Source organism: Falco peregrinus, chromosome 7, assembly GCF_023634155.1.
Source record: "Falco peregrinus isolate bFalPer1 chromosome 7, bFalPer1.pri, whole genome shotgun sequence".
Taxonomy (NCBI): Eukaryota; Metazoa; Chordata; class Aves; order Falconiformes; family Falconidae; genus Falco; species Falco peregrinus.
In genome coordinates this window covers 70,424,894-70,438,663 of record NC_073727.1, presented here as the reverse complement: position 1 = coordinate 70,438,663, position 13,770 = coordinate 70,424,894, and the positions used below count along the sequence as shown (strand labels likewise).

The 13,770-nt window shown below is 36.9% G+C and overlaps 1 protein-coding gene across 1 annotated transcript in view; it reads left to right on the top strand.

Annotated features, from left to right (window-relative positions):
* CSMD1 (CUB and Sushi multiple domains 1) overlaps positions 1-13,770 on the top strand; it is a 1,203,943-nt gene that overhangs the window by 1,164,577 nt on the left and 25,596 nt on the right. The window contains exons 57-62 of the mRNA XM_013299736.3: positions 940-1,122; positions 5,771-5,947; positions 6,927-7,106; positions 8,437-8,610; positions 9,535-9,708; positions 12,167-12,240. Coding sequence (XP_013155190.2) covers positions 940-1,122; positions 5,771-5,947; positions 6,927-7,106; positions 8,437-8,610; positions 9,535-9,708; positions 12,167-12,240 — 962 coding nt within the window. The remainder of the gene's footprint in view (positions 1-939; positions 1,123-5,770; positions 5,948-6,926; positions 7,107-8,436; positions 8,611-9,534; positions 9,709-12,166; positions 12,241-13,770) is intronic.

The following is a 13,770-nucleotide window of genomic DNA, read 5'->3' as shown; positions in this document are numbered from 1 at the left end:
TGTCTTACTATTGTTATTCCTTTGTCCTTCATCTGAGAGGTATGCTTATGATGAAAAACTAATGTAAGAAGACACAAACTTCAACCTATGAAATTATTTACACATATTTTGAAAAAAAAACCATGAACCATAGTTTTAATAGAAATTCAGTCTAGATGTGTAACGTAAAAATTAAGAACAAACAATTATGACCCACAATATGAAGCACAATTTAGACACAGAGGGATCTAGGAGAGATAACATTTTATGCCAAAATTTAAAATAATTTTTTGATATTGAGACCATACCTCTTTGACATTCTTTGGTAGCATTTCCTGTAGTGGCTGCTTTATCTGATAAGGCAGTTGACTGGTTCATCAGATGTATGAGGACATGGTTGAGAGGTCTGTTTTGCAGCACTTTCTTTCTCTTCTAAAATTGTAACCAATACTTGCATAGGAATTTAAAGAATAAGGAAAACTATGAGGTGTCCTTTTCATTCTTGACAGGCACAGGTACCCTTTAGTCTCTCCTGTGGGTATACGTTATTTCAAACATGTTTCTTAAGAAACTCAAATATGGTTCTTTTCACTCTTGCTGTTATCTAATTTTTGTTATTAGATGTTATTACTAGCAGAGAAGTTGAACTATAAAATACAATGTACAGAAAACTATGTCAAAGAGACAACAAATTTGTTGAACTGACAGAAAATAACAGGGGTGCTTCCTGTGTTCACAATTAGATTTTATCTTTTATTTATATCACATTCTATGCTTAGGTCTATATAGTTCTGAGGTAAGAAGCAGACTAAAAAGACATGCTATTTTCATCTTTGGCTTTGTTTTCATGCCCTTGCATTGGTTGCAGTTAGTAGTACTAGTTACAAGATACTGTCTTCAGTACCACTACGTTTTCACATAATGTCTCTGCCAATATTTCTGCTCCATTGTGTTTTATAGGAAATAATCCTGGCTATTGCGATGATCCAGGAGTACCAGCCCATGGGTCTAGACTAGGGGATGAGTTCAAAATAAAAAGTCTGCTACGTTTCTCATGTGAAATGGGTTATCAGCTGAGAGGATCTGCAGAACGAACATGCCTGCTCAGTGGTTCCTGGTCAGGTATACAGCCTGTGTGTGAAGGTAGGTATTGATAACACTGGCATTTGTAACACCATTGAATGACATTTACTAATGACATTTTATTTTTTAATTAAAAAGAAATGCTGTGCCAGAAATGTGCTTTCATATTGCTCTGCGTAAAATTGATATAAAAGAGTTTGCAAGCAGTTCATGTTTTGCTCAAAAACCTAAATCCAAACTGGTAAAATTTTGAACTATATATTTATAAGACTGTGAGAAAATAATTCTGGTTAAACAACCATTCAGTCTGAAAATAGAGAACAGACACCTGAGCTAAATGCAAAATTCTACAAATGCTTCTGATAGAAGATAGTAAAATGGAATGACGAATAAATTTGTCATCCATCTTCTAACAAAATATTTTCATCTTCTCTTTCTATGTAATGTCTATGCATCAAGAACTTAACAGATGATAAAATAATATTGTATACTTAACTAAGTATAAATTAATGTATATTTCTCCACATAAGTTAGACTGTGTTTTTATAAGATACACTATTTTTATGCTAGCTCTTTCAGAAAAAATGCAACAGGCAATATTTCTGGAAATCACATTTTAGAATAAAAGTATAATAAAGAATTTTTACACTTTTTTCACTGTCAGAATTGGAAAGCAGTAATGAAAGACTTTAGATTCAGTTTTTAAATTACTTCTTTTTTTTCAAGAATGTTTGAAAAGTTGCTTTTTCTCATTGACTGGAGTTGATGGATTCTGTTGTATATGTTGTCTGCTAGACTAAATGACAAAATGGAAGATAGGACAAAATAGTTCTAACAAATCCATTATATTTTTTCACCTAGGCATTTTATCACAGTATCCTTACCTAACAATTGTTATTTTGCAGTATTCTTCAGTACAGACTAGTCTTCTGTCAGTGTAGATATCATCATAACTGTATGAAAATGGCAATGGGCACAGAATCGTTTTTTTCAGCAGACAATTGAAGTTTTACAATGCCCTTTCTTCTTCCCTTGCATGAAGACACTTAGTAGGACAGCAACACTCAGTGGCAATTAGCAGTGTTTGGAATGCCACTGGTTTTTGTTTCTTTATATTTTGTTCAACCTTCTGTTTTCAGGAAGAAATTAAAACACCACACATAAACTAAGAAGAAACCCCTTTCCTTCAGTTTTTCTCTTCTCCTTCAGCTGTTTCCTGTTTAGTATAAATAAGGATTAGGAAGGGAATACCTTTTCACCCCTACAAGTTCAAGTTCCAACCTACTGAATTTTTCTCTTCAGTTTAAAATAAATTTTTATACGTAAAAAGTGAATAAAGCTTCATTAAAACAAAGTCTTTTAGGTATTATTCCAAACATCAGTAATACTCAGAGTAATTTTTCATTGACAAATTGTGTTTATTTTAATGAATCCCGTAATCTATAATTGTTAGATTTGAACTAAGCATCTGCAGACTTGTCTTCACATAAATTCCATAGATATATTTAGCCTTAATGAATGCATCCAAGCTTTCCTAGTTCATCTCAATGTTGTACTTTGTCCAGTGTCTGCACATGGTCTTTAATTTGTTTTATTAGTATTATCACAGAATCATAGAATTGTTTGGGTTCAAAGGGACCTTTAAAGACAACCTATTCCACCATCCCTGCCATGACCAGGCACACATTCCAGTGGATTAGGTTGCTCAAAGCCCAACCCAGCCTGACCCTGAACACTTCCAGGGATGGGGCACGCGCAGCTTCTCTGGGCAACCTGTTCCAGGCTATCACCACATGCATGGTAAATAATTTCATACTTATGTAATCTAAATCTACCCACTTTCAGTTTAAAACTGTTACCCTTGTTCTTTCACTACAGACCTTGGTTAAAAGTCTCTCTCCATCTTTCTTATAACCCCCCTTTAAGTATTGACAGGACACAATAAGGTCTCCAAGAAGCCTTCTTTTCTCCAAGCTGAGCAACCAGCTTTCTCAGACTTTCTTCAGAGGAGAGGTGTTCCAGACCTCTAATCTTTTTTGTGACCCTCCGTTGAACCCCCTGTAACAGGTCCATGCCTTTCCTGTGCTGGGAGCCCCAGAGCTGGATGCAGTACTCCAGGTGGGCTCTCATAAGAGTGGAATAGAGGGGGAGAATCATCTCCATCGACCTGCTGACCATGCTTTCTTTTATGCAGTTCAGGGTATGATCATCACAGGAATTCCTCCAGTTCTTTAAGGAAAACAACAGCAGAGACAAACTAATGTGTAGTGACTGTAGGTCCCTGTTCTCTGTCCCCACTGCACCACTCATAGAGCAGGTAGTGGAGCCTGAAATGAAAGAATGAAATTAAGCCTGGGAAAGAGAGAAGAAAGGTGGTTTTTTAATGTTTGTCTTTTTGTCCCTATAGAAAGCATTTAAATTAGCAATGAATTAAAGGAATTGTCCCCAGGTTGAGTCTGTTTTGCCCACAATGGTAATTGGTAAGCAATTCCCCTGTCTATCTCAACCCATGAGCTTTGTCATCCTTCCCACAGAGAAGGGGCAGTGAGTGAGAGGCTGGGCTCATAGTGTCATAGTTTAGTGGCAATGAAGTACCACACAGCTGCTCTATCCCTCCCTCCCTCCTTACCAGGATGAGGAGCAGAATCGGAAAAAAGGTAAAACTCAAGGGTTGAGATAACAACAATTCAATAATTGAAATGATGATGATGATGAAGAAGAAGAAGAAGATGACAGAGAAGGGGAGATTAATAAAGTCCAAAGGGAAGGAAAGAAACCCAAGTGATGTACAATACAATTGCTCACCACCCACTGATTGAAGCCTAGCCAGTCCCTGAGCAGCAATCGGTGCCTATGGGCCAACTCCCCCCAGTTTATATATTCAGCATGACATTCTATGGTATACAATACCCTTTGCCTAGTTTGAGTCAGCTGTCCTGGCTGTGTTCCCTCACAGCCTTCTCACTGGCATTCCCAAGCAACTGAAAAGTCCTTGACTTAGTATAAACACTACTTAGCAACAACTAGAAGCAGCAGTATGTTATCAACATTATTCTCATCCTAAATTCAAAAATCCAAAACACAGCATTGTACCAGCTACTGAGGAAAAAAAAAAAAGAAAAAGAAAAAAAAAAACCCCAACAAAACTCTATCCCAGCCAAAACCAGGACAATTTCCCCCCCACACACCCTTATTCCGTGCCATTCACATCATGCTACACTTTTGAATACATCATCACCTTCCCTGTCTTTTGATATAAACACACAGGTATCATTCCCTTAGTCTAAGGACTATTGAGTTCATTTAATCCATGACTTTGAGCTCCATTGGTCATAACAGTCTTTTAATGCAGGAAAGATATTGTGAGGTGTTGGATTGTTGCATCTTGAAGTCAGTTCTGGTTCCATCACTGCTGTGTTGATCTGGTTTCATTAAAGTTTGTTCTTTGTTGATATGGCAGTCAGAAGAGAGTCAGGTTCAGATCTTCAAATACAGAATGGCAGAGACAGGTGCCACAAGGTGCCCAGTGCGCTCCTGGGCATATAGAAGTGACAATATACAATGTTGTATAGCAGTTAACATCACACAGTTTGATTCATTGGCTATTTTCATCCAAAATCAAATCCCCTTGAGGCACACATTGAAATTCCCCATCCTTCCACATTACCCACGAAGTACACCCAGGTCCTTGAGCAAAAGCAATCCCACGAATGAGTTTGACTTTACCTGAGGCATGAATAACCCAGACTGTTTTCCCCAGCATATTTTTAAGGTGCACTACAGGAACTTTATCCCCCTCTGCAGTACATAAAAGCTTTGATTGGGCGGGGCCATCTTGGATGGCAGATCCTCTAGTGTTGGCTAACCAGGTGGCTTTTGCTAATGTGTATTCCAGTGTTTGAAAGTCGCAGCACCCATTGCTCTCAGTGTAGTCTTTAACAGTCCATTACATTGTCTGATTTTCCCAGAGGCTGGTGCATGATAGGTGGTGTGATATACCCACTCAATGCCATGCTCTTTGGTCCAGGTGTCTCTGAGGCTGTTGTGGAAATGAGTCCCGTTGTCAGATTCAGTCCTTTCTGGGGTAGCATGTCACTGTAAGACTTGCTTTTCAAGGCCCAAGATAGTGTTCCAGGCAGTGATATGGGGCACAGGATATGTTTCCAGCCATCCAGTGGTTGTTTCCACCACTGTAAGCACGTGTCGCTTGCCTTGGCAGGTTTGTGGGAGTGTGATATAATCAATCTGCCAGGCCTCCTCATATTTATATTTTAGCCATTGTCCACCATACCAGAGAGGCTTTAACCACTTGGCTTGCTTAATTGCAGTGCATGTTTCACATTCATGGATAAGCTGTGCAATAGTGTACATGGTCATGGGCGCATCTGTGTGTTGGGCCTGAGGTGTCATGGACCCACCAAGATATACATACTTTACTCCTATGTTACCAACTGAAATCTACCCAAACCACTGCAATCCTAGCAGCCTCATCCACCTGCTGGTTGTTTTGATGTTCTTCAGTGGCCTGACTTGGGTACACGAGCATATAGAATATGCTCAAGAATATACCTATTAAACATTTTCTTAGCGGAACTTGCTATAGCTTTGTTAAAAGATGGGCTATTGACTTTTTTTTTTTTTTTTTCCCTAGTTAGTCAGCTGTCATGGATGGAAATACTGATATTTTGTTAAAAACTTTTCTTTACAGCTGTATCTTGTGGGAACCCTGGAACCCCAGCCAATGGCATGATAATATACACTGATGGAATATTATTCTCCAGCTCAGTCATTTATGCCTGCTGGGAAGGTTACAAAACTTCAGGGCTAACTACTAGACATTGTACTGCTAATGGGACATGGACTGGCACTGCTCCAGACTGCACAGGTCAGAAATAAACTTTTTTCCTCTATAGCTTTAAAGTAGTAAGTCATCCAGGCTTCCTACTGAAAATGATTATTTTATTAGGTAACACATTTCCCTGCCATTCATCTGTTTTATAATACGTGAATATTTTATGTATCTAAAGGTATGTGCTATTTTAATACATGCTAGATGTTTCCAGAACCATCTTTTTAAGATGGATACATAGGTAACTTTATTGTATGTGTTTAACTCATGAATGTCAATATTGAAAAAACGTTGTTCCTAAGAATAGATGTTCCTATACAGTTTCTTTTTTTTTTTCTTTTTTTTTTTTATTTCTCTCTTTTTTTTTTTTTTTTTTTCTGCTTATACACAGAAGATGAAGTTCTGGTACTTCTAGATCAGATTTTACCTAATTGGGTACATTACTGTGCTAGTTTTTATCATGAGCCAAATGAGTCAGGTCTGACTGATAACCATTCTGCTAAGGACCAAGAATCAGGGAGCAGTGAGATCAGGATGCTCTGTCAGGGAAAGCGAGCAGGGAGCAGACGAATGCTGCAGGACCAGTGGCCTTACTGACATGGGCAGACCCACAATACCTCAGTACAGTGATACACAAAAGAGAGAGGAATTTCATAACTGCTGGAATTGCCTTGCACCATCAACATTAGGCATAATGTGACCAAGATCCCAGTATGAAGGAAGGAAAAGTCCTGTCAAAACTACTACTAACGTAACAGTCTGCAGTAGCAGTAGGGTATACCAGCTTACACTGGTGTATTTAAAGAATACAATATTTGGCCCATGCTATTGCAGTGCTTCAAAAATACAAGTTTTTAGCTAAAAATTAAAGATTATGTTTTTGGTTTTATGTGATATATATTGATCAAAATTTTTCTTGTTTTGTACACTGAAAAAAGGACATCAGCTATGCATAGTTCAGTGTTTCATTACATGTTTATTGAAAAAAATTCCTTTTTTTTCTTTTCCTCACTAGTGATCAGCTGTGGAGATCCAGGTGCATTAGCAAATGGCATTCAGTTTGGAAATGATTTTACCTTTAATAAGACAGTCAGCTACCAATGCAATCCAGGATACTTGATGGAGCCTGCTGGTTCATCTACCATGCGTTGTATAAAAGACAGCACTTGGAACCAGAGTAAACCAATATGCAAAGGTGTGCTTTTGAACTTAAATAGTTTACAAATACTGTTTTAATACTATATGTTTAATTCAGTAATCAGTGTCTGTATTTATAAAAAAAATCAAAGCTTGTTCTGGGACATTTGTCATGCAAATTCCACAAAGATGTTTAGATAAGTATTTGTGTAACATTTGTATTTATTTGGCACATATGTTGCAGTATAATATCAGTCAGAATAGTGACATGAATAACTGCAGTACAAATAAATCACTCTGCAGTTAAGACTATCATAGTGCTCAGTTAAAAATGCTAGGAACAAAGTACTTATTTTCCTTTTTGGCCCTTTACCTTGGATTAGATGTCCAAAATTCTGTAAAGGGATCCTTTCTATAAAAGATTTCCTTGTTGCAGTGGTGTAGTCATCACAAATAGCCAAAAAAGATGCTTCACTAATAGCTGATTACAAGTCCTAACATAAAGGTCATAATGGGAATGAGGCTGAAAGGCAAATAAGGCAGCCTGATGAACATTGTTAGCACTACTACAGCAGCTCAGAAAATAAATTTAACCGCCTAGGGCATCTTATGCTTATAAAAGGACTAGACTGCCAACTCATCTAGCACAGCTTTAAAATAATGTTTAAGTCTAGCCTACTAATTAAATTTTGCCATATCAGTTCAACTGACTGCATCTTCTCTTGTAAAAATCACTGGCTGAATGATTTTATGCTCGTGCTTTTTGTTGAAAGAATTGATGTGTAAATGTAAACTTGGTCATTCCAGATTTCGTCATTTTAGGCACTCTTTAAGAATCTGGAAATGGTATTTTTAGTCTTAGCCACTAATTGCCAGTAAAGTCAATGTCCATTGTGTGCTGAAAGCCTTAGAAAATGAGCAGGTGAATGAACAAAGTGATAATGTGTGAACAAAGTGATGCTGAGGGCCTTAAATAGTGCTGCAAAATTAGTTTAAAATTAAGTGTGAATACTTAGAACTGCAGAATCATAGAAACATATATATTGAAATATATCATATTTATTGGAAACTTTAACCTAGCTCAGTAGCCTGTTGCCAACAATGATCAGTAATGAATATGCAGGGAAGAGATCAGAGCTAGGTAAGCTATATATTCTTCCGGCTTCCAGCAGCCTACAGCTCAGGGACTTCCTGAACCTAGAGGTGGTATTTTTGTATTTAAATTGGTTTTCTGTCTATTATAGGCTGCTTTTTCAACACAGGAATGCTTTGTTGGAACTAAACAGAATAAATTGTATTTTTTCTCTCAAAAGTATGAGTAGATATTATGCCGCATTTTCCTAAACCCTATAAAGCCCTGAAATAATAACTTTCTTTTTGTGACACAGCTATTACCTGTGGCCCCCCTCCACCAGTACTCTATGGGAAAGTGGAAGGATCCGATTATCGCTGGGGTGCCAGTGTCAGTTACAGCTGTGCAGAAGGCTATCAGCTATCTAACACAGCTATTCTCTCCTGTGAGGGTCGAGGAGTTTGGCGGGGAGACATCCCACAATGTTTGCGTAAGTTTTCAGGGAACAGTTGTGTCGGGCTTCACCAAAACTACAATCAGTTCTCTTGGCCTACAGTCAGTTTCTCACAGTTTAAAAAGGACTTAGCTAGATGAGGTAATATGTGGTCTACTGCAGGATTCTCCCTTCTTCTTCCAAAAAGCATACCTTGTGAAATTGAGTGGTTGTGCCCATTTGTCTTCTTCCTTTCCCCAAAAGTAATCTCCATCTCTTACTACCTGGTTGGAGTGATCATCATTCCCCTTACTGATAATCTTTTTGAATGCTCTGAATTTGGCTTGTGGTGAGCCAGGTTAAAATTTTCCCTTACACTTCTCCTTTTTTTCTTTCCTCTTTCCATTTCCATTAACAGGTGAAAACAAATATCCTAACCCTAAGATCATAGCCTTGCTCTCCTTAAAAAATTATCTTTTCTTTCTTGAAAGCAAGTACATACCCTCATATTTTGTTTGTATTTGTTTTTCAACTTCCTCTAAATCTGTCAACGCATCTCTTTCAGTTCTTGAAATCTTGTCAGGACTCTGACAAACATTTTTCCTTTTACTTAATTAGGGCAAAAATTTCCAGCCTACACATCTGAGGGTGACTGATGTGAAAACTGGATACGCTTTGAAGCATTACCATATAGCGCTGTCTACTTTAAGATTACTTTGTAATCCAAATTCTAATCAGCATTTGTCTCAATTAAAAAGTCTATTTTTCCAGGTTAAGTTTTATGCTTATAGTAACAATAACAGTGACAATTAATTTTAAATTGCTGACAAGAATTTATCTGAGCTAGAATCCTACACAGTTAAATGAACATAGCATTGGCACTCAGTATGCCTGACTTGCACATAAAACAATATAGAATACTTCAGATGAAGCATGTGCAGTTTCTAATAGTTTTGTTTTCTTTCCTTTTTTATGTATTAGCTGTGTACTGTGGTGATCCTGGTACTCCAGCAGAAGGACGCCTCAATGGAAAAAGTTTCACCTACAGATCTGAAGTTAGCTTTCAGTGCAGACCACCTTTTATTCTTATAGGGTCTTCAAGAAGATTCTGTCAAGCAGATGGTACTTGGAGTGGAATTCAGCCAACATGCATTGGTAATAACTACCACTACTTATGCTGTTTGTGCTGAGAATATTCTCGATAAACTACTACACTACCATGAACCTAGCAATTAGATTTCCAAATATAGGAAATGTCTGTGTAATATAAAAATAAACAGAAATATGGTTATGTTTTGAATATAAAAATGCTAGTATAAACACAATCACATATGAAGTAATTTGTAAATGTACATGATTGCTTGTCTGCTGGAAATGCAGAATGTCACTAAGCGCAAGTGCATACGTTTGTTCTATCTATTTTTAGAATCTTTTAGATGCACAGAAGACTTGGGCAGCTTAAGGGCCAGATTCTGTCACTGCAGAGTTAAAAGTATTTGTCAGAATCAATCCTAAATCAGAAAGCTTTTTGGACTTTGTGGAAGTGGCTTGTACAGCTCAAAAGTATGAAATGTTCTGGGTGTGATGTTTGGAAATCCCAAAGAACTGCCAAGTACTATTAGTTTCTCCTTGCTAATGTGCAAGTGATAGGCTTTTAGCATCTTATGTAATCAGACTAACAGAGAAATGCTGGACACCTGTAATGCCCACAGACATCAGCATTTCATCCATTAATTGGGGTGACTTGCTAGAGAAAATTATTTTGTGTTATAATACAAAAAAATCCTCATTTATATTTCTAAACACACACATTCAAATATAGATTGTAGCCCATTTATGTATTTTGCTCTGGAGGAGATATTGGCTATGTGGAAGAGCTGGGGTGGGCATTCTGGGAAAAGATGTAAGCAAGTTTATTGAAAGCAGCCTGTATTTGTGAATTAAGACATTAACACTGAATACAGTTCTTTGATACAAATTCAAAACTCCTTTTGTCCACAATTTTTATGAACTGGGCAATATATCTTACTTCTATGTTTTGTAACAGAGGCAAGAAGGTTTACAGAAGCTAAATCTCGGGTCTATTGTGAAGAATTAAATTTGAAAATGCCATAATGATATTTCTATTTATATTTTACATAATATTATATAGAAGGAAATGAAAAATACTATGTCAAAGACATAAACTTTTATTTTACAGCACAGTGTTTATGTTATTGTAAAAAGAATAGTAGACCATCTGAAATATTTAGATACCATCATTAAGCAATTTGAAAATTAAGATCAGTGAACAATACCTAGAACTACACCTAGAAATACTATATGATGACAAATGATGCCAAGCTTTTCTGTTTCTAGAGGTTGATAATTTCCCTAAAATACTTTGAGAATTCTTCCTTTTTTCCCCACTGTTTCTTCAGATAAGACATATCTTTAAAAGTCAATTAAGCTTCATGGGTCTTATTAGGAATGGCATTCCAGCTGATGATAATTTGTAAAAGTTCTTGAACTGTTCAAGCAGCTCAAGGTTGGGAGTGTGCTTAGTTTTTATTCTCACACATCAACATATACTTAACTTTTGAAACCTTTGGTAAATATCAGTCTGGTTGAATTGCTATGCTCTGCTGATGGTCAACACTGAAAATGGAAGTTGACCAAGAGTGAGATCACATATTAAATTATTGTATATGATAAGTTCAATTTTCCCCTCTAAAGAAAACTAAAAATGGTTACAGATGAAATGTAGTCCCAAGTTGTGTTATTTGTAATGCAGTGTCAGCACAAAAGCAGGCTTAGTTGCCAAGAGGGAATCACATAATACAGGAAGATCCATCAGATCAAGTCCTGTACTGTCTACTTGGTGGATGTGACTGAGCAACACCAAAGAAAATACACCATTAGAATGTGAAGTGGACATTGCTGAAACAAAAATAGTTTCAGGCTGCTTTAAATTACACTCACGAAACTGATGATCAGATAATTAGTTACACTCTGTTGGCGTATCTTTTTCGGGGGGGGGGACGATGACAGGGGGACGGACACGACTGTCTTTTCATTCTCCAGCAACAACTGACGTAGCAATCCATTTGAAACTTAAGTTTTCTTGGTGACATAGAAAAAATTTCTATCAAAGAATTATTTTACTTGCTATAAGAAAGCAAGTTGATTTTGTGTTTGGTTTTTGTTTTGGGTTTGGGGTTTTGTTAGAAATCTAACTTAATCATTAAGCTGTTCATTGGGAAAGAAGAGAAGAAAAAGATTTCCCTATATGTTCTATCTGCATTGTGAATCGTGGGATATACTATGTATTCAAAAAGGTTTAAAAGCATAAGCTTAGCAAAAATTAATGCAATCCTAACTCCAAATTCTACACTGCCAAAGACACCTGCAAAAATTATCCTTAAATAATGGCAATGTACTGAAACAAAGTGCTGTAATTATTTTGGAAATTTAATTGTAAATATAAATTTAATATATAGAAATACACACTCCATTAAAAATTCAATCATTGTCATCACTAGATATCAATGAAATTACTAAATCTTTGCAAACAGTTTTAGAGTATTATTTCCATACCATAATAATATCTATCATGTTTCAAATTTTACATTAGATCCAGCTCACAATACATGTACAGACCCTGGTACTCCACATTTTGGAATACAAAACAGTTCAAGAGGTTATGAGGTAATTCTTTCTTTTGTCTATTAGCTCTCTAAAATGAAGATGCATTTAATAATTATGAATATATGAAATTATCTGTAGACTTAAATGTCTGATGTAAACCTTAGGAAATTTCCACTCCTTTTAAACATACACTTATGCTTCATTCCAAGTTTTTATTGGGTGGGGGAGGGGGGTTACATACAGCTTAAAGAAAGAACTTTTAATATTGCCATATATCATGCATTCAATCCTTTAGGAGGCTTCAGTTGGGATGACTTTAAAAATTGATTACCGAATATGATATGACATGATATAATTACTTTGCTTTACAATCATAATTCTTTCATATATTGATGAATAGTTAGTAAATATCAAACAACCAAAGACCTGTCTGATGCAAAGGCCACATAGTCCGTGACAAAAAAGTCAGCAAGTGGCTTTACTAAATTAACAATTCATGTTACATTTTATTCAGTCAGAGAAGATAAAATTATTCTATGTGTTGGATCCTCAGTTCTCTGTGGTGAATGTCTTTTCTCTAGTTTCCGAATTCCTCACAGGTTATTAGCTTACTAAGTGACAGTCAGAAAACTGACTGAGGAAATAAAAGTAGATGCAACGCTGACCAATCCACAGTCATTATATGGATTGATTAGCCTCATGTGGATAGATTCTTCAGGTATAAATATTTGTTATTGGAAAATAGAATACGTTCTGTTTGGTTTTCCTGCTTATTTCTGAACAAAGGGCAGGCAGCGTTGGTATTATGATCAAGGTAGTAGAACTGATTTTCAGAAAGTCCTTTCTATAAGTTCCTCTGGTTATTGGTACCCTCCCTCTCCTGCAATTGTGCTGTCATTGCTGTGGCTGTCAGCTCTTTGCTTCACTCATGCTCCGGCCTGGTTCATAAATTCCAAGGCCCCTCTCCCCCAACCACATCTTGTTGCCTCACCCCTAAAGTGGTTCTTCTAGTAATAGGTGCAGTCGCCTGTCTGCTGTCTCATCTGGACCCTGTACGTGTCCCCATCATCACATCAAAAATTATACTAAACTTTGCACCTAATTTGATCAGAGGGTTAGGTTTTTTTCTTCCCCCCCTTTTATCAGCCTCACAAGTTGTCTTTAATACCAGAATTGTACTGGCAGATTCACTGTTCTGACATCCGTTGAACATGAAGGGTCATCTTCTCTTATCGTCCACCTCTGGAGGCAGGTCTTCATCTGTTCTGTATTTAGTCTTTCTCAAGTACGTGCTCTTACTGTCAGATCACTATCTGGTACAAGATAGAAACTTCTCTCCAATTACTAGTGGTGTAGGTTTATTTTTATTTTTTTTCGTATTTGATTAGTGGGGCTTCTTGTGTGTTTAACTTAGCCAAGCTTCTATAAACCAGGTTTTCACATCCTTTCCTTATTATAGAAAGGTGTGATGACAGGCAGAAGACAGACCTTTGAAGGTTTTTCCCCTACCTACCAGCATCCTGTCTTGTCCTGTTCATTTTGTCCCTTCTCTTATTCACTGCACTGTGACTGTTAGGAATGCCTCCAATG